This window comes from Callithrix jacchus, chromosome 19 (genome assembly GCF_049354715.1).
Source record: "Callithrix jacchus isolate 240 chromosome 19, calJac240_pri, whole genome shotgun sequence".
NCBI lineage: Eukaryota > Metazoa > Chordata > Mammalia > Primates > Cebidae > Callithrix > Callithrix jacchus.
In genome coordinates this window covers 44,893,725-44,920,653 of record NC_133520.1, presented here as the reverse complement: position 1 = coordinate 44,920,653, position 26,929 = coordinate 44,893,725, and the positions used below count along the sequence as shown (strand labels likewise).

At 39.6% G+C, this 26,929-nt stretch overlaps 1 protein-coding gene and 1 pseudogene across 20 annotated transcripts in view; both read right to left on the bottom strand.

The window, feature by feature from the left end:
• Positions 1–26,929, bottom strand: part of RGS7 (regulator of G protein signaling 7) — a 548,216-nt gene that overhangs the window by 184,224 nt on the left and 337,063 nt on the right. For 14 of the 20 annotated variants that reach the window (XM_078357252.1, XM_078357254.1, XM_078357255.1 and 11 more), the window contains one exon: positions 2,430–2,480. The exons of the other annotated variants lie outside the window; for them this stretch is intronic. In XM_078357252.1, the coding sequence (XP_078213378.1) occupies positions 2,430–2,480 (51 nt within the window). The remainder of the gene's footprint in view (positions 1–2,429; positions 2,481–26,929) is intronic. 20 annotated transcript variants of the gene reach the window in all.
• LOC144580440 (large ribosomal subunit protein P1 pseudogene) lies at positions 14,352–14,974 on the bottom strand (annotated as a pseudogene).

Genomic DNA, 26,929 nt, shown 5'->3' with positions numbered 1-26,929 from the left:
CGTGGCTACCAGATAGCACACAGGACAGAAACTAGGCATGGGTTTCTTTCTTATTTTAAGCATCTTCAGGGAGTTGCTGATAGAGTTAAAACTAGACTTAGCATTGTAAGTACTTGGTCTCCCTTCATGAGCAGTTTCAAAAGGTATAATTAATTTCGTATATGCAGCCATTAAAGTAATTTTCATAATATCAGCTACATTGTTAACCACATCAAATTGGGATCAGAATAGCCACCAGATTGATTCATTTTCCAGGGGCACAATCTGTTATATATTCAGAACAATCATTAATGCTTCTCAACTCTTCTTGAAACCAGTACAGAGCCTTGTATTTTGTCTGGGGTGAACCAACAAATCAGAAACTAATTTTTCAGCCTGTCATAAATATGACTAAAGATACATGTATGTTCCTTCCTGGACACATTTGACTTTATCTCTTTAAAACACCTTCTAATGAATTTTAAAACTTCCTGAAAGTATTGAGTAAGCAAATAAAATCAGTTTTCCATATACATTATAGCTAAAATGAGATCACACATGTTAATTATAAACAATGATTGTTTCTTACTAGCTTATGTTATCTGTGAATATTTTTCTGGTTTCTCAGATTTTTAGTGAAGTACACCTTTGGTCTTGACCTTACAAAAAAAATACTCTTTTAAATCTACTTCACCCTCTGATCCTTAATAGTCTTTGCCAATCAGTAGTTTCCTGATTAGCTACGGCTGTGTCAATCTACTTTTTAGGACTGTGATTATTTGTCTGGTTCCATAGTTTTAAAAAAACAGGCAAGCCATGGAGGTGAGACTAAAATGTGAACTTGGTAAGACTGTAGCTTTGTTTCCTATTAATTATCTTCCCTTCTCACCTGGTGATAATATGATGCTGGCAATAGTTGTTTCATCTTTACTTAATTGTTTTAGTAGCATTTAACCTGCTACAACGAGTATTTTAAAAGGTCATGTAGCATATGAGCTGGGGGTGTATATAGGCCTTTATGGAAAGAATCTGAGCTGCATCTTTTGATGGCATAGCTTTATAAAGTCAGCTTAAAACTAGAAAAAAGTAAAACCTTGCATCTTCATGTACTGCTAATTCTAAACCATTTCAAGGTGCTAATCAACAGAGGCAGGAGCCAAAGCCATGCAAAATTCCTCCTGCTGATGGAAGGGTGTGTTACATACGTTAGCACGTCACTGACTTTCTGCACTCACTATAATCCCAGTTTTTCACAGCTATTATTTTTTGTTTTCTCAGAATCTTCCCTGAACAATATGCATCTTCTTTGAGGTAGAGCCTCTCTGTTGCCCACGCTGGAGTGCAGTGGCACGGTCTCGGCTCACTGCAACCTCTGCCTCTGGGTTCAAGCGATTCTCCTGCTGTAGCCTCCCAGCATCTTATTTTCCTTCAGTGATGCGAATTATTGGCCATGTATGAACATTTTTACATGATATTTTATTTTATTTTATTTTTATTTATTTTTTTAAGAAGGAGTTTCACTCTTGTTACCCAGGCTGGAGTGCAATGGCGCAATCTCAGCTCACCGCAACCTCTGCCTCCTGGGTTCAGGCAATTCTCCTGCCTCAGCCTCCTGAGTAGCTGGTACTACAGGCACGCGCCACCGTGCCCAGCTAATTTTTTGTATTTTTAGTAGAGACGGGGTTTCACCATGTTGACCAAGATGGTCTCGATCTCCTGACCTCGTGATCCACCCGCCTCGGCCTCCCAAAGTGCTGGGATTACAGGCTTGAGTCACCGCGCCCAGCCCACATGATATCTTTTAAAAGCCATTAAATGGTTTGCATATGTAAGAACTTGTACTAGGCAATGCAGAGTGTGAGCTCATAGAAATTGTCCCCTTACTTTGGAAATTAGTTTTCTGCTGCAGAATAGACATAATGGTGAACAACTTTATGACTTAAACAGAGCATTTCTCTCTCTCTCTCTCTCTCTCTCTCTCTCTCTCTCAAATACACATCATGTAGGCATGATAAAAAATCAGGATTACAAATAAAGTATAGATTTCAAACTGCATTTAAGATGTAGTTAAGGCAAAAGTACGTTAATGAGATGTATGTGTCTGATAAAGGGAAAATTCACTAATTCATAAACACGTGCCATAAATTATATTTACGATCATTTTATGGACATGTACACAGCTGATCCAGTCTAAATGATCACCAGTGACCTGAATTAAATAATACGTCATGTGGAATTAAGGATGTGAAAAACTGTAGAAATATGCTAACTTTTTGTTAAATATGTTTTGACTACAATAAAATTTATATAAATGTTAAAAGAACAGTTCAAACTGAATTATAATTTCTCAGGAGGTTTGCTTGCATGGCAGATTAAAACATCCCTGAGGAAACATATTTTTTAAAACCACAAAGAAAAAAGTTCTTGCAATGGGAAAATGATTGATTTACCTGGATCTTCTATAGTTAAGTTCTTTATCAACCATTGAACAATGTCTGAACCTAGAAAGAGAAAAAAAAACCACAAATAGATGTGAACATTTTGTTTATATATATTAAGTTTAACAATTGTCCACCTCTGGTGTTCATATTAGAAGGAACTTTTCTAATTGTTACAATGGCAAGTTAAGGATCTACCCTAGATGGAGTGCTGAAAACACAGAGTGTGAATACTTAGCTGTCTTCCAATAAACCAATGTATACACTAGCAAATTAATATAAAATGTTTAATTATAAATAAAATTTGCTGTACTAGTAGAAAGTGATTTGTTTACTAAATAAGTATTTATTAAGCATCTACCATATTTCAGGTACAAATCTTAGTATGGCATAACCAGTACTTTAGAGTATGGTTCCTGTCTCATTTCTGGTTGTACGCACCTCATTCTCGTATCTCCTTTCAAGCCAAACCAAATTTGTTTTTGGTTTTTGAGCCCTCCAATGTATTTCAAACCTCTGTCTCCATAACAGTATTCTCCCTGACTGAAATGTCTTCCCACATTTTTTTTTGTAGTCAGATTCTCGCACTGTCACTCAGGCTGGAGTGCAGTGGTGCAATCTCAGCTCACTGCAACCTCTGCCTCCAGAGTTCAAGTGATTCTCCTGCCTCAGCCTCCAGAGTAGCTGAGACTACAGGCACCTGCCACCGTGCCTGGCTCATTTTTTTTTTTTTTTTGTATTTTTAGTAGAGATGGGGGCTCCCTATGTTGGCCAGGCTGGTCCCAAATGCCTGACCTTGAGATCCACCCACCTCAGGCTCCCCAAGTGTTGGGATTACAGGCACGAGCCACCGCACCTGGCCTGTCTTCCCACTATTTTTAAGACACTCAAGATTCACTGACGTGACAGAACTTTCCTTGCCCCTTCCCCTTGTCCACTGGGTTTCCAACACTGTCCATGGCACCTTGCTGGAATCCACATAGTCTTCTATCGTAGTGTTAATCACACCATGCCCCAGCTGTTTATTTGATGAATGCCCCAAAGTAAGTACCTTAAAGCAGGGTGTCATATTCATCTTTGATTATTTGGAGCATAGTAAGTGCTTAACAATGTGTGACCAATACAAAATATGAGTGACTATGTTTTACTTCATACAGAAGAGATGAGAGAATCTGCAGAAAACAATGTTTGAGCTAGATTCCGAAGAGTATACTTTTGTCTGCGAATGAGGGAGTAATTTAGTGGCTGAAGGGATCTATATAAAAATTAAAAGGTGTAAAAACAGCAATAGAAACCATTTACTACACACTGACTATATGTAAGTGCTGGGAATGACACAAACTTGGAAGTAATAACAGAGTGCACAGTGTATTCAGCAGGTCTTGAATTCTAGGCTAAAGAATTAACTTTTTTTCCATAAGGAAAGCCGAGAAAGAGACATGCAATATTTTTGAATGGAAGAATGACATTACCAAAGTAAGTTTAAGGAATATGACTGGAAATATATGTGAAATGCCTTAAGTAGTCAAAAAGAAGGCAAAGCAGTCAACATGTCTACTAGTTGCAATCCAAGACAGAAAGGAAAAGGTCTTAGTTCAGTATACAAATGAACTTCTTAAAAATTACACACTTGTTAGACTTTATGACTAAGTAGGTCTAAGGGTTACAAGTGGAGAGATTAAAAAATAAGTCAAGGTTTCTAGCCTAGAAGCATGGATGAATAGACTGGTGAAAATAAGAGCAGAAATAGGCAATTTAGCGACTGCTTTGCTGGAGACATTCACTTGTATTTAAAATTGGTTTTCTGCAAAATTCTTTTCTACATACAATTGGAAAAATATATATGTGAATTATTTGCATACATAGTAAACTGTTTCATAGCTGCCTGAATTGACTGAAACTTCAATGTGAACCAAGATTCTATTTCAGCCTCTCCTGGAAGCCGACTAGAGTTGCCATCTACCCACCTCAGAGAGTTTGCAAATTGATTACATTAATATTGGCAAAATAATTCTAGCTGCTTGAATTAAATCAGTTCAAAATCAATTTAAGAATAAATCTGATGACTAAACTTGAAAATAAAGTCCCAAAAGTTATGAGAACATTCATACTCAATGTCACTTTCAATATGCATGCATTTAAAAAATAACTCCAAATATTGACTTGAACTTGCGTTCTTTTATAGCTGTTCCTGTTACAGCTGCCATTGATTTAAATGCATTTGGGAAGGCAGATTCATCCAGATCCTACGGGAAGTTACACTAAAACCGCTCTGAAGGTCTAAAGGAAAGGACACCATTCTCCAGAAGTCAGTTGACAGTGTCCTGGTGTGTTCATCCTTATAGGCTAAGTTATCTCGAAGCATAATCTTCCCTTTGAAAAAGAAAAGGAGAACCCAGCTTTTCACATAGATATGTAGTGATCCTTGACCAGTGTTGGATCCCAGATACACAAATCTTCCGCACAATCCCCAGGCACCCTGCTCATTTTTCAGAGTTGAGCATCTATTTGAGGAACATATGTGAGCAGCCACTGGAAATTTTCCATTCTTTTCAAGACAGCCAAACATTCATTCCAGGACTATACATTTTTTGTGTGTGTGAAAAATGACTTTTAAAATGTTCTTAGAGACTAAGTTTTTTTAAAAAAATATTCTGTTCTGTTTTGCTTTCTTTCCTTTTTTCTTGTTTTTTTTTTTTTTTTTTTTTTTTTTTTTTTTTTTTTTTTTTTTTCTGAGCAGAAAGGAATACAAAGAAGCCTAACTTAAAAGTATGTTTAATTCAGAGAATAGAAAACTTTCTTTCTTAGCCTACTTTGGAGTATTTCTGTCGCAAGTGTACTCCCCGTTCAGCTCTGAAGGAGTCAATTTAATTGGACTTGAGCAACTGTTAGTGTCCCCTAGCAGAGGCTGTAGTAGTTTTTTATTGAGTGATCACCTCAACGTATTTAGGGTTTTAGGCTGAAACATTATGGATTTTAAAATTGTTAAATTCATACCCAAACTCACCATGTTAACCTATGCTGTGTCTATAAGAGTAAGACCTCAACTCCTTAAAGAGATAGGTAGAGACAGAAGGAGGGAAAAAATCCAGTATCTTGTTTATTTAGTGAAAACGTGCTCTTACAGAGTCATCTTGAGAAGCATGGCTCAAATTTAACACAGGGCATTACAGCCAGAAGTGTAGTAGGAATGCCACCTTTACAGCAATTTCCCAGCTTTATATTAAATAAATAAATGGCTGGGTCTGCTAATTTTTTTTTTTTTTACATATAATGTATATGTAGAATATGATAGCGTGGACTTTCCTGAAATTCCACTTTGACTATAGCCTGTGGAACATTTCGCCCTGGTCAGTGACTGTACTGTGATTTTGAATTCCTTCAGGCACATATCACCTTTAGGGTTACAGAGCTCTGTGCTCCCTCTACTTAGCAGAAGCCGCAGAGGTTTGATCATCATCCAGCCCTAGCAGCATATGACTTAAAATGAAAACAAGCAAAAACAAACAGGCAGAATTCTTCCTCATCACACTGCTCGAGTTTTCTACCTGCGATACTGTTTCTTCCTTCCACGACTTTGCTAAGGCTATTCCATCTTCATCCCTTTTTCCTGTGGTGAATCTCAACTGAGTCTACAAAATTCAATTCAAACATTACCTAGTCCAGAAAGCCTGTTCTGCCCACTCCACCCTGTCTTACTAGGTAAAGTGTTTCTTATTTATGTTCCATTCATATGTTTATCATTCTTTTTACTTATCAATGGTCTTATCATCCTGTCTTTATTTTTCTCTGTCTTCCCCTTGGCACTGTAAGTTCCTTGAAGGCCAGGAGTATACATTATTCATCTCTGGATCCCAAACACCCACACCAGTGCCTGACATGTAAAAGATGATCAGTAAATGTCAAAAGAATGGATGAATAAATAGCAAGACTCCCCTCCCCTTATTCTATCTTGAGAGAGTTTAAAAAGAATGGTATCCCTCATGCAAAGAATATCTACTGGCATGTAATTTCAACATTAGTATTATTATACATGATGTTCAATTGATCTTAAACTTCAACAATATGTCCTCACGCATGCCATGGACCTGAATGGCAAACAAACTTCCTTATGTTGACCTTTCGGAATGGAAAGGACTGAACCAGGCCCTGTTCTAAGCCTGTCTTACTTCCATTATTACAGTCCACGCCCCCGCCCCCAAAGATTAGCCCCCATCTTCTGCTACAGGTGTTGCCCACAGCTATTCACAAACAATCTCAATCAAAGGTTTGCAAAAATATTAACCTTTCATGAAAAAAATAGCAAAATATTTGTAAATATAAGATATAAGGATTTTGTAAGCAAGCAAAATTCAGCTAAAGACACTAGTGAAAACTTTAGCTTTTAATCACCACAGAAGGTGCACAAATTAATCCTGAGGCAAAGACGCTGATCTTTGCAGTGTTTCTCTTTCAGGGAAATGGATAGGCTCTTTGTACTGCCAAATACCTTTGCTGAAAGCTCAGAACCATATGGACACAGTGCTGACAATACAAATAGTGTTTATTTAGTGAACATCATAAATCACCCTCCATGTTTTTGATGTTATAACTCTTCTCCTTCCCCTTCTTTTTTTAACAGGGTCTCACTTCACCTCACCCAGGTTCAACTTCCTGGGCTCAAGCAATGCCACCTGCCCCAACCTCCAAGAAGCTGGGATTATAGATGCAAGCCACCATGCCTGGCATTTAAAAAAAAAAAATTTTAGAGTGATAGGGTCTCACTATATTGCCCAGACTCGTCTTGAAATCCTGGCCTCAAGTGATCCTCCTGCTTCAGCCTCCCAAAGCACTGGGATTACATGGTGTGAGCAGCCATGCTCAGCTAACTATCTTAAAACCTCTCATAAATAGAAGACTTTCTATATACTAAAATTCCTTTTTCCAACATTGTTCTTGGTTCCGTGACTTAGGCACAATAAATGTTAATCATCATCAAATAGCATGTGATAAACAGCTATTGCATTTCGGTAGAAGTTTGGCTGAGGATCTGCAGTTTTAGAAACAAGAAAGACAGACTGTGGAGCGAAGCAAATTAACTGATCTGTCAGTCCCTTGAGAGAAGAAATGACATCATACTCACGTTTCCACTATTCTCTTCAAAGTGCCTCAACACTGATCATCGTTAAATGTTTACTGAAGGTATGACTCACTGTTTATAGACATATACTCTACACAGCAAGGACTCAAAATGCTGAAAAAGTCAGCTCTAACGGTGACTCCATCTATTTGTTATGACACTCCAGTGAATCTCTCATTATCTATTTTATTTATTTATTATATATTTTTATTTTTTGAGATGGCGTCTCGCTCTGTGACCCAGACTGGAATGCAGTGGCACGATCTTGGCTCACTGCAACCTCCGCCTCCCGGCTTCAAGCCATTCTCCTACCTCAGACTCCTGAGTAGCTGAGACTACAGGCACATGCCACCATGCCCAGCTATTTTTCTTGTATTTTTAGTAGAGCCGGGGTTTCACTGTGTTAGTCAGGATGGTCTTGATCTCCTGACCTCATGATCTGTCTGCCTCGACCTCCCAAAGTGCTGGGATTGCAGGCACGAGCCACTGTGCCTGGCCTCATTATCATAATCACAGTTTGAAACAGGATCAAACTTATGATAAAAAACTCTTCTTCCAATATTCCATAGCTAATAACATCCATGAAACCTCAAAGGTTAATGGAAACAAAATAATCAAAACAGACATGTTTCCTTTCAGTAAATCTGAGATACATTTAAAGCATTTGCCTGTAAGGCTTTAAAAATGTTGTTTAGCAGTCATTTAAATGCATTTGCAGATGTCATGGCAAAAAGCTAATTATCTAGCTGATTACATTTTCTTCCCATGTTGTGCTCTTTAGAGTTCTACACCCCTTGTTCTAAGTGCAGAGTCACAGAAAATGTTGGCTTTTGTTGATAGAACCTGAATCTGCAAATCAACGGGACGGAAGCCCAATAATCACTGCAATTACTACTAGTGTGTTCCGGGGACAGGACAAGTACAACTATATTTCCCTACCTTCTGGCAAGGTACAATGAAAACAAATTAGAGTTCTGGGGTAGAGCTCCTTGGCGCTTCCTTGAGCAGATATTTCATCAAGATCATGGGAATTTAGCTACATGTTTAATCTTTGTTGCGTAAATTCCAGGAATCATAAAAATATCTCTTTAGACACAAAGCGGGCATTTTTGTCTCTTCGAAGCCTAAGAGGCTTTAAACATAGGCAGCAGAAACAGCGAAGCAGCTAAGACGACAATGAGGGGATAAAAGGTCATGGAGGCGATCCTCCGGATTGTTTCCAGCCCTCAGCGGAGCTCAGGAGGATTCCTCGTCAGCTGGAGAAGCTTGTCCCAAACAGCCTGCTGAGCAACATCACTTCCACCTCTTGTGTGAGATGGTGACAGTAATGTGGGAAATGCGGAGTTACGAGAGGGAAGGAAAATAGGGTTCCTTGATGTGCAGCCTTTATTTTGATAAAGAAGGCTGAAAAAAGTCAAGGGACGACTAAGTCTGCAGTGTTAGGGTGATGTTAGGACGGGGATATTGGATCCCTTTTAAAAAGACCATTTTATATTTTTATATTTTAGTTCTATGGTTCTTAGGACTCAAAGAAAATAAGTAATAAATACATGTGTAAAATGTTCACATATAAGTATGAATTTTGGGTCTAATTCATAGTTACTATACTGAAACACATGAGAAGAAACTATTTATCAATCAATTAATCAATTCCACATGCTAGCTGGTAGATAGAAAGAAAAGCCTCGTTGATCATTCTTGCCCGCAACACATACATTTTTTTTTCAGCTACACACAGGCCATCTCTAACTATCTAACTGCCTCATGAAGGGCATATGAGACAAAGAAGATGTTTATTGTTAATCAATAAAAAACTCCCTAGTAGAGACTACGCAGCTGCCATAGGAAGCGTAACACCTACCGGGTTTTGTGGTATGCTATCTTCACATGCAAGTTTCCATTAAAATATCTACCGTTTCTCAGAAATGAAATAACAAAACGTTTCATTTATTGCATAAATGCAATAAGTGAAATGTCCAGAGCCAAAACAAGAACGGGTCACCCCAAATGCATATAAATGTACCTCTCCCTGAATGAAAAGTCTTCAATGGCCTTTTCACTGGCACCTGAATAGCTTTCAAGAGCTTGACTCCTTTTGCTCTCTCGGCTTCCCAACCATTTCCTCCTCTGGACTGTCTAAAGTAACAGCATCAACTTGACATTCGTTAGCTGTAGCATGATGCTTCATATGTTTGATGCCTTTACACATATCCTTTTGTTCTGGTTGGAATAAATTCCTCCAGTTCAGACACAGCCCAAGTGTTCCTTTCTTTCCCCTGGAAGTCATCTCAGTTATTGCCTTCCTCAGCCTCCGTCCCACACTAAATTTAAGGTCCCTCCCCTGGGATCACATGGCATTATGTCCATCCTCCCATCACATCTCTTATCACACTGAGTCAGTATTATCTACTGATGCACCACCAAACTGTTAACCACTTGGGGACTAGTGCTGTATTACTCTTTTATTCATGGTTTAAAGGTTCTGAGCACAGAACCTGGTGGAGACTCAAGGACTAGTCAGGATTTTAATTGTATCTTTCAAAGACCCAACATAAAATATAGGATTCTTTAACTCACTGAGATCTTTTTGTATTTTAAATTAGTAATGGTATTCTTTAGGTGTCATTACTACCTAAATAAGCTTTACACTTTCAAAGTTGTAAAATTAAAATAAAATTTTTTTTGAGACAGAGTCTCACTCTCTGTCACCCAGGCTGGATTGCAGTGGCACAATTTCGGCTCACTGCAACTTTTGCCTCCTGGGTTCAAGAAATTCTCCTGCCTCAGCCTCCCGAGTAGCTGGAATTACAGGCACTTGCCACCACCCCCAGCTAATTTTTGTATTTTTAGTAGAGACATGGTTTCACCATATAGGCCAGGCTGGTCTCAAACTCCTGACCTCGAGATTCTCCCCTCTTAGCCTCCCAAAGTGCTGGTATTACAGGCATGAGCCACGGCACTTGGCAAGAATCTTTAATTTTACAAGAACACCTTGTAAAATAATCAGAAAATGTTTAATATAAAGTGTTCAATACCATTAAAAATAAATTTTGAACAGTATCTGTCATGATATTCACTTATACAATCATACACACTTGCCATCACCACGAGGATCTGTCATATTCATTTATACTGTCACATATGTTTGTCCTTAACCCCTGGCAACCATTAATCCCCATTTCAAGAGAGTTATGTAAATGAAGTCATACAGTCTACAAACTTTTGGGATTGGCTCCCCCCGCCCCCACTCAACATACTTCTCTGGAGATTCATCTAGGTTGCTGCATGTATCAATAGTTCATTCCTACTTATTACCAAATGTTATTCTGTGGTATTGATACACCATAGCGTGTCTAATTATTCACCCGTTGAAGGCCATTTGGCTTGTCAGTTGTGCTAACAGGTTTTTGTGTGAATATAAGTTTATATTTATCTGGGATAAATGCCTAGGAGTTCCATCACCAGGTCCTGCGGTAGGTGCATATTTATTTTACAGAGAGACAGCCAGGCTGTGCTTGGTGGCTCATACCTGTAATCCTAGCACTTTGGAAGACGAAGTTAGGCAGATTTGCCTAAGATCAGGAGTTCGAGACCAGCTTAGCCAACATGGTAAAATCCCACCCCTACTAAAAAAAAAAAAATTAGCTATGTGTGGTAGCCCATACCTGTAGTCAGCTACTCAGGAGGCTGAGGCATGAGACTTGCTTGAACCCAGGAGGTGGCAGTTGCAGTGAGTCAAGATTGTACCACTGCACTCCATTCTTGGTGACAGAGTGAGACTCTGTCTGAAAAAATAAAATGAAATTTAAAAAGAAGAAAGAAAGAAAGAAAAAGAAGAAACAGAAAAAGACTGATAAAGGAAGGAAGAAAGGAATGAAGGAAGGAAAAAGGGAAGAAAAAGAGAGAAAAAGAAATAGAGAGAGGGAGGGAGGGAGAAAGGGAAGGAAGGAAGGAGAGAGGGAGGGAGGAAAGGAAGGAAGGAAGGAAGGAAGGAAGGAAGGGAGGGAGGGAGGGAGGGAGGGAGGGAGGGGAGGGGAGGGGAGGGCCAAACTATTTTCCAGAGGGCCTGAGCCATTTTACCTTCCTACCAGTGATGTAGAAGTGATTCAGTTTCTTCCCATCCTTGCTAACATAGTGTTACTGTTTTTTAGTTTAACCATTTGAGAGTGTGTGTTGATTTCATTTGTGTCTCCCTGGTGGCTAATGGTATTGAACATGTTTTCACCCGCTTTTTTGGTGTAGGTACATCCTTTTCTGTGAAATATCTCTTCATGTCTTTTGATCATTTTCTAATTGATTTGTGTGTGTGTGTGATTGCTTTTTCAGAGTTCTTTTTGTATTCTACATACTAGTCCTTTCTTGGACATGTGGTTTACAGATATTTTCTTTTACTCTGTAGCTTGTTGTTTCACCCTCTTAACAGGGTCTTTTTCAGAAAAAAAAAAGTTTAAATTTTGATGAGGTCCAATTTATCAACTTCTTATAGATTATGGTGTCAAATCTAAGAACTCTTTGCCTAGACTAAGATATCGAAGAATTTCTCCTACTGTTTTTCCTGAATTTTTTTTAGTTTTAGTGTTCTGTTTTGCGTTAGTGTTTGTGAGTCAAGATCGCACCACTGCACTCCAGCCTGGGTGACAAAGTGAAACTCCGGGTTTTGCCTATGAATGTTGAACTTTCTTTTTGAATGTCCAATAGCTCTAACACCCTTTCTTGACAAATTTATATTTCCTCTGGAGATTCATCTAGGATTCATCAGTTGAATTGTTTTTCCATCTCTGTCAAAAATCCTTTGTGTATCTATTTCTAGGTTATTTACTCCATTTTATTGATCTGCGTGTCTATCCTTCTACCAATACCACACAGTTCTGTTTACTGGAGTTATGTAATGTCTTGGATATATAATATAAACATATAACAAATTCCTTCTATGTTATTTTTCTTTCAAAATTGTTTTACCTGTTCTATTTCATTTGCTTTCTTTATAAATCTTAGAATTATGCTGTCTATATATACCAAAAAACGTTGCAGGGATTTTGAAAGGAATTTCATTAAACTTGTGTATCAATTTGGAGAAAACTGCCTTTTATACAAGGCTATTCTTCGTATATTTGAAGTATGCCTCTCCATTTATTCACATCTTCTTTTATTTCTTTTTGCAGTTGTCAGCATACAAGCCCTGAACAAACTTCATTAGATTAACATCTATTTAATTTTTGAACAATTTAAAATGGTATTGTGTTTTTGATTTCAGCATCCACATATTCACTGTTAGTATATAAAAATGTAATTTACTTTTGCATGTTTGTTGCATATCCTGTAATCTTTCTGGACTTGATTCTTAGTTCTAGAAGGTTTTTTTGTAGATATTTGGGATTTAACAGGTAAATATCATATCATCTGCAAAGAGGAGTTTTCAATTTCTTCCTTTCTGATCTTTATATCTCTTATTTCTTTTTCTTGCCTTATTGCCCTGACTAGAAATTTCAACATTTTGTTAAATAAATATTCACCTTATTGTCAATTTCAGAGGAAAACACTCAGTTTTTTGCAACTACATTATAAAGTAAACATAAATATTAATATTAATTATTTAAGACTGTAACTCCCTCTATTGCCCAGGTCGGAGTACAATGGTGCCATCATGGCTCACTGTGTTGTTGTTGTTATTATTATTATCATCATTTGTAGAGACAGTGTCTTGTTATGTTTCCCGGGCTGGTCTCAAACTCCTGGGCTCAAGCAACTTTCCTGCTTCGGGCCCCCAAAGTGCTAAGATTCCAGGTGTGAGCCACTGCACCCAGCTCTAAATATTTCTGAATCCATTGTTTTGTAGCTCTTTTTTGTTGTTGATAAAATTATATTCACACAACTTATTACAGCCTTCTGGTGTAATCACTTTACCAATTTGAGTGAAGTATGGAACCCTAGGTCCCTTCTTGTTCCTTTACTCTTCCCAATTTTTAATATTTTTTAGCTAATTCCTCTATGTACATTTAGAATCACATCAGACATTGTTACATTTTTTTCTTCAATCAAAAATAATTCAGAAGGGTGGGTGTAGTGGCTCACACCTGTAATCCCAGCACTTTGGGAGGCCGAGGTGGGCAGATCATTTGAGATCAGGAGTTCAAGACCAGCCTAACCAACATGGGGAAATCCCATGTCTAATAAAATACAGAAATTAGCTGGGAAGGAGACACACACCTGTAATCCCAGCTACTTGGGAGGCTGAGGCAGGAGAATCACTTGAATCCAGGAGACAGAGCTTGCAGTGAGCCAAGATCATGCCACTGCACTCCAGTCTGGGTGACAGAGCAAGACTGTCTCAGAAAAAAAAAAATTCAGAAAATCAAGAGAAGATAAGTTTATTGTATTTCTTACATGTTGCTTACCATGTTTTGTTCTATTCTGATATTCCAAGGTTCCTTTTCTTATTGTTTCCCTTTTGTTTAGAAAATTCCTTTCAGTCATTCTGTTAGTCAGCTGGTGACAAATTCTATTAGTTTTCCTTTATCTGAGAATGTCTTGATTTTCCTGTTATGCCTCAAGAAGATGTTTGCTAGGCAGAGGATGATGGATTGACAATTCTTTCTTTTCATCAGGAAAGGAAAAGCGTTGTGCCACTCTCTTCTGGTATTCATGGTTTCTGATGAGAAGTCTGCTGTTGCAGGAATCCTTTTTCTCTTATAGTTAAGCTGCCATTTTCCCCGACTGCTTTCAAGATGTTGGTTTTGTTGCTGTCTGCAGTTTTCAAATGTTTATTAAGTGGCTTGGTAGGGGTTTTGCTGGGGTTATTTACCCTGTTTGGGCTTCTCTCAACTTCTTCAACTGAAGGTTTATGTCTTTGCTATGCTTGTGATGTTTTTAAGCCATTATTTCTTTAAGTACATTTTTATTTTTAAAGTTCAGCTTTTTGTTGAATATCTTATAAAAGAGGTTTAGTTAAAAAGACCAGAGCGCATTTCATCATCAGACTCCTCAGATTCTTCTTTCTTTGCTTCCACTTTCTTCTCCTCAGCTGAAGCAGCAGCAGTGGAGGGGGCAGGACCTCCTGCTGGAGCAGGTCCACCAGCCCCTACATTGCAGATGAGGCTCCCAGGGTTGACGTTGGCCGGGGCCTTTGCAAACAAGCATTTTCCTCTTGAACCAAAAAGGTTCAACATTTACACTGGCTGCTTCAATGAGGGCATTGATCTTATCCTCTGTGACGGTCACCTCACTGTCGTGCAGAATGAGGGCTGAGTAGATGCAGATGAGCTCAGAGACGGAGGCCATGGCATGGGCGAGCATGGGGCTGGCGCTGCTGGATGTGGTGCTAGTCACCAGATGAAGTGAGGGCCTCACCCAATGCGGCCTTAGCTCCCTTGGAAGGACCGAGCACCTTGGCAGCAGCTGAGGAAAGATTCTTCAAGTGCTTTTTTAGTCCCCATCATCTTTCTCCTATCCTGTCATAACCCCAATGACACCAGTGTTAGATCTTTTGTTAGAAACCCATAAAAGATCTCCATTCCGGAGGCCATGTTCCTTTTCGTCAGTCTGTTTACTCTCTGCTGTCCAGATTAGGTAATGTCTGTTGTTCTATCTTCTATTTCACTGCCTTAGTGGCTTCTTCGTCATGTCAGTTTTGTCATCAAGCCCAGCCACTGAGTTTTGCTTTTTGTTATTGTCCTTTCAGTCCTAAAGTTTCCACTTTTTTTATATCTTCTATTTCTTTGCTGAGAATTTCTATTTATTTTCTGAGGCCTTCTAATTGTTAATATGCTTAAAGCATATTGTCATTATCACGAAATAATTTTTATCATAGATGGGGGTGTCCAGTCTTTCTGGCTTCCCTGGCCATGCTGGATGAAGAATTATCCTGGGCCATACATAAAATGCACTAACACTAATGATAGCTGACGAGATTTTTAAAAATCGCAAAACAGACTCATAATGTCTTAACAAAGTTTACGAATTTCTTTTGGGACATATTCAAAGATGTCCTGGTCCACAAGCTGGACAAGTTTGTCATGGATACTTCAAAGTCTTTGTAAGCTAATCTATTATCTCTGTCATCTCAATCTTGACAACTACTGATATATATATTTTTCCATTTAGTTTGAGATCTTCCTGGTTCTTGGTATGATGAGTATTTTGTTGCTGTTAAGGCAGGGTTTCACTCTGTCACCCAGGCTGGAGTGCAGTGGTGCAGTCTTGGCTCACTGCAACCTCTGCCTCCCAGGCTCAAGTGATTCTCATGTCTCATAATCAAATAGCTAAGACTACTAATGTGTACCACCATGCTCAACTAATTTTTGTATTTGCAGTAGAGATAGGGTTTCACCATGTTGGCCAGGCTGGTCTCAAACTCTAGGCCTCAAGCAATCCACCCACCGTGGTCTCCCGAAGTGCTGAGACTATAGGCGTGAGCCACTGTGCCTGGCCTGATGAGTACTTTTTAAAATTGAAACCTGGACATCTTTGTATTTTGTTATTTGATTCTGGATTTAATTTAAACCTCTGTTGTAGTTGGCTTTTGATGACACTGCTCCTCTGGAAAAGGGAAATGCTGTTTCATGGCCACTAGGTGAGGGTAGAAATTTGACACTGTAGTGGCGGTGGCCTGGTCACCACTGTTTGATGGCAGAAGTCTTGACGCTCCCCTAGGCTTCTTCTGACACCACCCCACTGTGGAGAAGTGGGGTGTTATTACTACCAGGTTGGTGTAGGATATCCAGTCCCCTCACCTGATCTTCACTGAAATGTGGATGGGGGAAAGAAGATCTCATTCCTGACAAGAAGCAGAACAGTGGTGACTAGCGATGGGGTGGGGTGAGGGAAAATGAAGAACAATGGGCTTCAAAAAAGGCCCAAGGAAACTTTTGGGGGGAATGAAAATTTCTACTATTTTGATTATGGCTATGGTTTTAGGGATATATTCATGTGTCAAAATGTATCAAGATTTTATACTTTACGGCTATCCAGGTTATTGTATAGTAATTATCCCTTAATAGATGTAAAACTCAAAACATCTGAAAACAAAGAAGAAAATATTTTAAGTCTCCTTACTCATGTCTTCAATGTGAATTCAGTTGTAAGATGGAAACACTTTTTTTTCAGCATTGAATGGCCCACAACTGAATTGTTCAATATGTTAGCCACTAGCCACATGTACCTATTGAGTTCCTCATTGTTTTTTCTTTTTTCTTGGTTTTCTTTTTATATATAGTCTCCCTCTGCCACCTAGGCTGGAGTTTAGTGGCGTGATCTCAGCTCACTGCAAACGTCCGCTTCCTGGGTTCAAGTGATTCTCATGCCTCAGCCTCAAGAGTAACTGGGATTATAGGCATGTGCCACCACACCCCACTACCTTTTGTATTTTTTATTTTTTTAGTAGAATTGGGTTTTTATCATGTTGGCCAGGCTGGTCTCGAACTCTTGACCTCATGTGATTCACCTGCCTCAGTTTTCCAAAGTGCTGGGATTACAGGCATGAGCCACCACCATACCTGGTTAGTTCCTCATTTTCACTAGCTACACTTCAAGTGCTCAATACCTACATGTGGCTAGTGACCGCCTTACTAGACACTGCAAATATAGAACTCTAATGTCATTAAGAAATTCTCGGACAGCATTGTTTCAGATATTACAATATTAGGGGAATAATTATCTGAATGTGTGTGTGTGTGTGTGTGTGTTTTCATAGGCTAATTTTTACTTTTTCCAAAATGAAATTATGAATTTGGAAGTGAATAGTATAGGACCTAACACAATAGAGTCATCGAACCATACAAATGTTAGCATCTCCTGTAGAGAGTTGGGAAGGTCTTTTAGTTGAAATAAGAGTAAGAAGTTAATCGAGAGAATTCAAAAGGTGCCCCAAAGCAAAAATAAAAGACTGAGATTTGAATTAACTGTACAGTATAAAAAAGGAAACAATTTTAAAAGTAAAATAGTAAGGATGAATAGTAAAATAATAAGGCTTTCTAATGAAAACACAAAACCTAGAAGTCATGAAACAAATGGCTGACAAACATGAATTCACATAAATTTAAAAATTTCTGTACAGATAAAAGAAAAAAGCATTACAAACAATTATTTTTTAAAAAATGACTGGTACACCCAGAGAACAAAATGTCATTCAGTGCTAGAAAGAAATGAACTACCAAGCAATAAGGAGGCATGGCGGAACCATAAATGCGTATTTCTAAGTGAAAGAAGCCAATCTGAAAAGGCTGCATCCTGTCTGACTCCAATAAGGTGACATTGTGGAAAAGGCAAAAGAATGGAGACAGTAGAAAGATCACTGGTTGCCAGGGGTGGAAGAGATGAACAGGTAGAGCACAGAGGATTGTCAGGGCAAGGAAACAATTCTATGTGATATTCCAGTGTTGGATTATTTTTCTTTTTTTGAGAGGAATTTCACTCTTGTTGCCTAGGCTGGAGTGTAATTGGCATCATCTTGGTTCACCGCAACCTCCGTCTCCCAGGTTTAAGCAATTCTCCTGCATCAGCCATCCGAGTAGCTGGGATTACAGGCATGTGTCACCAAGCCCAGCTAATTTTTTATATTTTTAGTAGAGTCAGGGTTTCTCCACATTAGTCAGGCTGGTCTCAAACTCTAAACCTCAGGTGATCTGCCCACCTCAGCCTCCCAAAGTGCTAGGATTACAGGCATGAGCCACCATGCCTGGCGTCCAATGGCAGATTCTTGTCATTACAACCTAAAGAATGTATAACACCTAGAATAAACCCTAATGTATATTATGGACCCTGTGTGATAATGATGTGTCGATGTAGGTTCACTGAACTGTAACAAATGTACCCCTCTGCTTGGGGGTGTTGGTAATCAGAGAGACCAGGATATGTGAGAGAAAGAGGTATACAGGAAATCTCTTGACCTTTCTTTCATTTTCCTCTGAACCTAAAACTACTCTAAAAAGCATAGTCTTAAAAAAAAACAGTAACACACTATGAAGACAATTTTGCAATCAATTGAAAATGGAAAGTATATTCTTTCATGTTGTCTTCCCCACACTCATCATTTTGCTGTTACATTTTATATTTACTGACATTAGTTTTTATGTATATTTGTTTTAATTGCCCAATTAGACACAATTCATGAAGGCAGTGATTTTGTCTTGCATGTGGCTGTATCTTCAGTGCCTAAAGAAATGGTTGGTGACTATAAAGAAAATACTTGGAGAAACTGACAGAGAGGCCAGCAAACCAATAGCAAAGCAGGCAGAAATATACACAGGATGTTCATGTAAAAGTTAGATACAATGATTCAGATTAGATGATGAATAATCTCATTCAGACTTCAATAAATTCTAATTAAAACATATGAATACAAGTTTTCATGCAATATATTGATAACATGAAAACAACAACTTTTATAACACACCACTTTCAAAAAGAGATGGGGAACAAGAGCTTTCACACATCTGTTAGTTTCTTTGTAGGATCATTTTATAATCTATAGTTATCACTTACATTATCACTCCACACATGCACTATTTTAAAAACTTCCCCTATTGACATACTCATAAAGAAATGTGCACAAAGATATATACTCATTCACACACAAAGATCCTTATTTTATCATTGCTTATAATAACAACAAAAAAGTACCAATACAATGGATAGTATGATATTCTGGTGGTGCGACCACTTCCCTAAGTGCCAACCTTACTGTTAGAAGAGAAGTTGAATGGGAAGGATAACTGAATTCCATAAAGGGTTTTATCTTCACTAAGGATTCTGAGTTTGCATCAAAACCTAACTACTACAAAAAGCATCTTGACCCATTTCTAAACCCTCACGAAAAAGTTCTCTCACTCCTCTACCTGCCTCCAACAAAGTACTACTGGGATCCACTCAGCTGATTATTTATTTACTTTTTGAGAAGGAGTCTTGCTCTGTCACCAGGCTGGAGTGCAATGGCACAATCTCGGCTCACTGCAACTTCCGCCTCCTGGGTTCAAGTGATTCTCCTGCCTCAGCCTCCCAAGTAGCTGAGATTATAGGCATGTGCCACCATGCCCAGCTAATTTTGTATTTTTAGTAGAGACAGGATTTCACCTGTCAGGTTAGGTCAGGCTGGTCTTGAACTCCTGACCTCAGGTGATCCACCCACCTTGGCCTCCCAAAGTGCTAGGATTACAGATGTGAGCCACTGCACCCAGCCACTCACCTGATTAATAAACCAGATTTAGAACTCTGCTGGGCACTGTGAGAAAATAACATAAAAGAAGCATAATTTCTACCCAGAAGGATTTCACTACCTACTAAGGCAGGCTGTGTAAAGAGGAGAAAGTTAAGCTATTCTGACTACTGCCTTTAATCCAACACTAGGGCTAGGAATCCTGAAGAATCTGTATAATGCTTAGACCTCCACTATAAACTTACAGATGCCATCCCCAGCCTTTCTTACTGGTGCTTAGTAATTCATTTTCCAATTTTTCACCCTTTTCATTTATTCCAAAATAATGACTACATATTGTATAATATGGGGATACTGGCACTGTGGAGAGACATGGTAAAAAGAATAGAGAGGTCACTCTTAAGAAACCTATTTGAACAGTATCTGAAGCAAGGAAACAGATAAATAGATCACAAAGGGGTGGAGGGAAAGCTTCTCCTCTGTCCTCTGAAGATTCATTTTGAAAATCACTGACAAGAGGCAAATTACTAAGAGAAAAAGCATACAAACTTAAAGTGTACATGGGAACCTTCAGAATGAAGATCCATGCTGGGTGTAGTGGCTCACACCTATAATCCCAACACTTTGGGAGACCAAGGCAGGCCTATCCCCTGAGGTCAGGAGTTTGAGACCAGCCTGGCCAATATGGTGAAACCCCATCTCTGCTAAAAATACAAAAATCAGCCAGGCATGGTGGTGCCTGTAGTCCCAGGCCACTTGGGAGACTGAGACAGGAGAATAGCTTGAACCCAGGAGGTGGAGGTTACAGTAAGCCAAGATCGGGCCACTATACTCCAGCCCGGGTGACAGAGCAAGACTCTGTCTCAAAAACAAAACAAAACTAAATGAAGACGTAAAGATACAGGGGAAATTGTCCATTTTTATGCTTAGATTCAACAAAGTATGGACTGGACAGAAAGGGTATGATCTAATGCTAGTAGACTGAGGGGGAAGCCCAGCAAGGCCTGTCCCCCTAGATTCTTCTTGGCCTCTCTGAGCAGCATTCCTTCCTTCTGGGTATGGGGCAGGGCTCTCTCTGGACTGGGGGCCTTAAGACCTACAGTCCAACAAGGTAGGTCAGATAATTTCTTTATAACTAGTTTTATGGCTGGCTTTGAGGAGAAGGGGTTCTGATTTCTATGTCCTGCCTTGGGGCAGAGGAATTCTAGACTCTGGGGAGAATGGAATAGAGACAGGAGGTCAGGAGAAGGCCAGAGGAAAACATTTGCTTCTGAGGCTGCTTCAGGGGATTGCATTCTTAGTCCCAACAACTCCAATGTCGTCAGCGCTAGGACAGACTTAAGAACAGCCCCTACAGGGTCACATACATGAGAGGCCCAACACAGAGAAGGAAGGAGAGGAAACACTCAGGAACTCGAGTTTATGGCCAGCTTCCTCCCCTATTCGTTACGGTGACAGTTCCAATCTTTCACCATGGCCCAAATTTCTCAATCTCTCATACGAAGTTGCTCAAAACAAAAGCAAAATACGGAAGTTTAATTTAATCAAAACGTATAGCCCTATTGACAGTGGGATAATTTATATATACAGATTTTGCACAGATTATATGCACAGAATTTTAGTCTGAAACTTGTGACTGGGTGTGGTGACTCACGCCTGTAATCCAGCACTTTGGGAGGCCGAGGTAGGGGGATCACTTGAGATCAGGAGTTCGAGACCAGTCTGGCCAACATGATAAAACCCCATCTCTACTAAAAATACAAAAATATTAGCCAAGTGTGGTGGCACATGCCTGTAGTCCCAGCTACTTGGGAGGCTGAGGCAGGAGAATCGCTGGAACCTGTGAGGCGGAGGTTGCAGTGAGCCAAGATTGTGCCACTGCACTCCAAGCTGGGTGACCGAGTGAGACTCTGTCTCAAAAAATATAAATAAATACATAAAAAACGACTTGCAGAGTTCTGAATAATGTATACACCACCTCAATTAAGATACAAAACATTTCCATTGTGGTAATAACTTAAACACACTCCTAATCTGTTCACACCAAGGTTACCCCATGCCCTGACAGAAAAAACTAAAATTCTGATTTCTATCATTGTGTTTTAGTGTTGCCTTTGCTAAATGAAATCTCACAGAATGCACCTGCTAGTGTCTGGCTTCTTTTGCTCAACATACTGCCTTTGATAGTTGTCCATATCGTTACCTGTATTAGTGTTTCTTCTAGTTGCTGAGTCGCTTCCACTGTATGAATATACTACAATTTGTATATAGATCTTCAATGTTTTCCACTTTATGGCTATTGTAAAAAAAATGCTATGAACATTCTTGCACAGACCTTATTATAGACATATATTTTCGTTTATTTTGGTAAATCCCTTCCGTCTGCCTTTGGTAGACATAGAATACAGTATTTCTAAGCCTTAAAAGTTAGAAGGTTGGAATTAAAAGAAAAACCAGTGGTAAAACTGGATCAATAATTCTCAATCTGATTTTTAAGTGGCCTCAATTATAATCTTCCCTTGTCTCTCACTTGGATTAGAAAATGAAGGTTAGCAAATATTAACGGCATCAATACAGTGCCTCCATGCATATACATTTATCTGTCTTTATAGGTCCTTTCGCTTGTTTTCTGTCAGACTTCGAGGAAAAGGTTTCTGTTTTCCTGTCCAAGGTAAATCCCTCTTCACCTTATTTTCTACCTCTCCTAAGGAGCTTTACTGTACTTTGCCCTCAAATCTTTTTCCTATTTAAAAAATGTCTATATCAAGCTCCCTAGACAAGAACATGGCACACACAATCTGGTGGGCAAGAAATATAGAAATAATCCTACAAACAATGACATAAAGTGAAAAGTTCTGTAAAAGAAAACTAGAGGGAACAGTGAAAGGTGAAAACAACAGACCTGATTTAGTTTGGAAACTCGAGACCTCTCTGAACACTTGGATAGAAAACATGAACTACAGATGAGAGAGAGTTATAGGTAAGGAAAGTGCTACATGAGATAGAACAGAATTAGAATCAAAGTACAGTTGATGCTTGAATAACATGGGGTTGAACTACATGGGTTCCCTGAGATGTGGATTTTCTTCCACCTCTGCCACCAAAGACAGCAAGAGCAAACCCTCGTCTTCATCTCAAAAAAAAAAAAAAAGAGAAAGAAATGTGATTCTGGGACCTGAGAGTCGTATGACAGACAGCTATAACCTAGGCAGCTGTAACCTTTGTTTCCCTGATTACAGATTAGCCGATTCTTTACTTACATTGTTTTGTAAAATGCGGTAGAGGATTTAAGGGTGTTAAAACACAAGCTCTGAATGAAGAGACCCCCCAAACAGGCTATGTGTGAGCAACAAGGCTGTTTATTCACCCAGATGCAATCGGGCTGAGTTCAGAAAGAGAGTCAGTGGAGGGTGGTGGGATAGGAGTTGGTTTTATAGGTTGGAGAAGTTACAGTTTACGGTGGTTTTTTGCAAGCTGGGAGGGGTTCTTAGGGTCTGGAGTCAACGAGGTTGACCAAGGTCGGTTACAAAGTCCAGTGGCCTTGTCAATTGAGGCCAGAATAAGAAACAATAGAAGAATGTCTCCGGTTAGTCAGGTGCTGCAAGGGTTGGTCACTCTTCCACTTTTCATGATCTTCCAGCTACTTCAGGTTTTCTAATTCCAGAAGGCCCTCCAGAGGTGTACATGCGGGTCACGGGGGTCACCATAGTGTCAATGGTGCTGTCAGTCAGCCTCAAAGACTTTACAAAGGGCACCAGAGAAGACTCCTTGCCTCCTCCCTGTTGGTCTCCATTATAGATGAACTTCCCTTTTACCTCTTTTACACAAAGACTGCATGACTATCACACTACCTGGAACATGAAATATACTCTTTTAAATAGGAAAAGGAAAATAAAACAAGCCGTAACTAATCAAATTGCTGTAACTCATAAACCAGCTTCATATGGAAAATACTAAAATCCTGTTAAATTTCTTCATTTTCTGCCTGCATAAGTAAGACCTTAACTTTTCAGCTTGGGAGCACTGACCCCATTCCTTTGGAGTCTCTGTTACCTAGATGACCATTCTCAGATTTGCACATGAATAAACATTTTAACTTGGATTCTCATTCTTTCATTTATTTCAGGTTGACAGGATGTAGGAAGAGAATCTGGCAGATCTCAGATAAAGAGCAAAAGGAAGACAGAAGGCCCTTTGGGTCTCTATGGTGAAGGAGTCTACAGTGATCTGAATTATGAAACTGCCCCAGTCTTGGAAGTTAGGGCTCCAATAGGAAGTGTCATTCGAATTTTCCCAGCCCTTATTGAGTTGAAAACTGGTGGCATCAACTGGCACCCTGTGGATAAACACACGACTGTAAACCCTGATACTGGAAGTGAACACTTCTCTCCCTGTTATGCTTGAATGAGCATGTTAGAAGGCATAATGCGACCAGGCATGGTGGCTCACAACTGTAATCCCAGCACTTTGGGAGGCCGAGTCGAGTGGATCCGGAGGTCAGGAGTTCAAGAACAGCCTGTCCAAGATGGTGAAACTCCCATCTATACTAAAAACACAAAAAAGAATTAGCTGGGCATGGTGGCATGCACCTGTAATCCCAGCTACTTGGGAAGCTAAGGCAGAGAATTGCTTGAACCCAGGAGGCAAAGGTTGCAGTGAGCCAAGATTGCACCACTGCACTCCAGTCTGGGCAACAGAGCGAGACTCCATCTAAAAAAAAAACCTAAAAAACAGGCATACTGCAAACTGTTGAAAGGAGAGTCAACAATGAGGGATAAACTAGAAAGTAGAAGAAACAGGTCAGATGAAAGTTCAATAACACAGCATTAAGCTGAGATGGTATTTGGGGTAGTACCTAGAAAGGTGAGTTAAGAGACATGGTAAAACTTTCTGGGCTTGTATATCTAAAGGAAATGGCCCTTAAGTGATGTCCCTGGTAGTGCTGTGAATGAACACCTGATAATAATACCAGTCCACAGTCTGGATGCTTACAGTAGAGCCAAAGAACTAGAATTTCTCTATGGACTGATGTTGTCAACATAACACACATGGATTTAAACAGTTCAGGCAAAAGCATTTAGCAACATACACTTTTATGTCACTAATGGAAATACACCAGGACAAAGTTCCAAATGGAGCAAGAACTCTGCTCTATGATGATCTCTCCCTGACACATTAAGCATTCACAAAGGAATAATTTGTAATTATTTGTAACACACCAAGAATGAAACTACATTTTTGGACACTTTATTTTGCCCTCCTCCCTAGAGGCTGAGAGAGAAATTAAATTAAAGCCCATAGATCAAAAGCATAACTTCTTGGCTAAAAATGCAGCTATACATTAGTTAATATTCATAAGACCAGCCCCTTTGCGGTTCTGTGACCTTCAGTCAATGAACCAGTTTTGGCTGATCCTGTCAATGGGCGTCATTTGGGAATCTCAGCACCTACAATGTCAACAGGGAGAATATGCAGATGTCTCTGGTGGAAGAGGTGATAAGCTCCATCAAAAGCTTGATCCCCTCATCAGAAAGGCTGTCACCATTTTTTTTCCCACATGGGTTTTCCCCTCTGTCAATGTGGTCCTGTGCCTGGTAAATCTGCATAATGAGATGGTTTTCATAAATCATCTGAAATCATCATGTCAATCTGTGTGCAATCGACACACAGATTTTTTTGGACCTCTAACCAAGACTATATGCGCTTTATTTTAACTACACTGAATACATAACTCTAGTGAAATAAAAGGAAAGTCTGTCTCAAGCAGACAAAAGTCTTTAAAAGGCGGCTGTAGGAGTATGCTTCCCCAGAGAGCTAATCTGTCTGGGTTAGGAAAAGAAATAAAATGATCATGTTTTTTAAATTTTTAAAAAGTTCTTGTGGTTGCAATATCCCACAAAATGCACTGTTGACTGCCTAGAATGGACAGTGCCTAGTCTTCCAGGATGGGTTTGGGGATTGACAGGCAGAAGGACATATGTGCTCCTTCCTTTCTGTCAGCAGGGGAGGAAACAGCCTCATGGAATGGAGACAGCAAAGTAGAGTAACCTCAGGAATGTGGCCACGGATGCTGGCCACACTTGCTGGAGGAGGTGGAAGAGATCCAGAAAGTTCCCGTGGCCCTCTGAGTGTTAGAAATGAAAACCAAGTAAAAAGTAAGATTTAAGTTGTCTGCTGGGGACTCTCCACAGTATGGATTGAGGGACCTTTAGATGATGGTGTCAAAGGCATTCGAATAAGAGTGACCCCATCTTGATTAGTGGCTAGGAAAAAATGAGACTGGAACTTGCTGGGCTGTGTTCTCACCAAGTTATGTATTCCTAGCCTTTAGGTGCTTTCTGTGAAGAAAACAGATTGATAGCATTTACTCAACAGACCCAGAATTAGGAGTATTCTGATATCCCCATATCCTAAGAACAGAAGCATTCCTAATTTTGCTTTAAAGATAATATCAAAAATGAAAAATAAATAAAAATAAAAGATATCAATTATTGCAAAATATAGTTATTATGAAAATTAATCCTTTATCACAAACCCATGTAGAACACATCTCCCCATGATCTTTTTTAAAAATATATATAAACCAGCCAGGTGCGGTGGCTCACACCTGTAATCCCAGCACTTTGGGAGGCCGAGGCGGGTGGATCACAAGGTCAAGAGATCGAGACCATCCTGGTCAACATGGTGAAACCCCGTCTCTACTAAAAATACAAAAAATTAGCTGGGCACGGTGGTGCGTGCCCGTAATCCCAGCTACTCAGGAGGCTGAGGCAGGAGAATTGCCTGAACCCAGGAGGCGGAGGTTGTGGTGAGCCGAGATGGCGCCATTGCACTCCAGCCTGGGTAACAACAGCGAAACTCCATCTCAAAAAAAAAAAAAGATGTACCCTCTGCTAGTTGTCGTGGTGTTGCTGAGGTCAGTTTTAAACGAGCTGCACTAGGGATCTGAAAGGGCCACTCCTCCGTTTCATAGCTCAGAGAGCTTGACTGTTGCCTTCTCTCTGCTGGTGAGAAAATCAGCTCAGCAAATATGTCTCTTCCCACGCAGGCAAAGCAAAAGGAAATGACCCCTGTCAATGAATTTAAAAAGTTGTTACCTAAAAGGGGAGCAATGAGGACATTCCCCATCTCCATTCTCTTAGTGTTATGCTACATAATTAAAATGACTCTACCATATCACGTTAGTGAAAGACATAATGACAGGAGGGGACGAAGCGAAGTAATGAACAGTGAGCATATTAATAG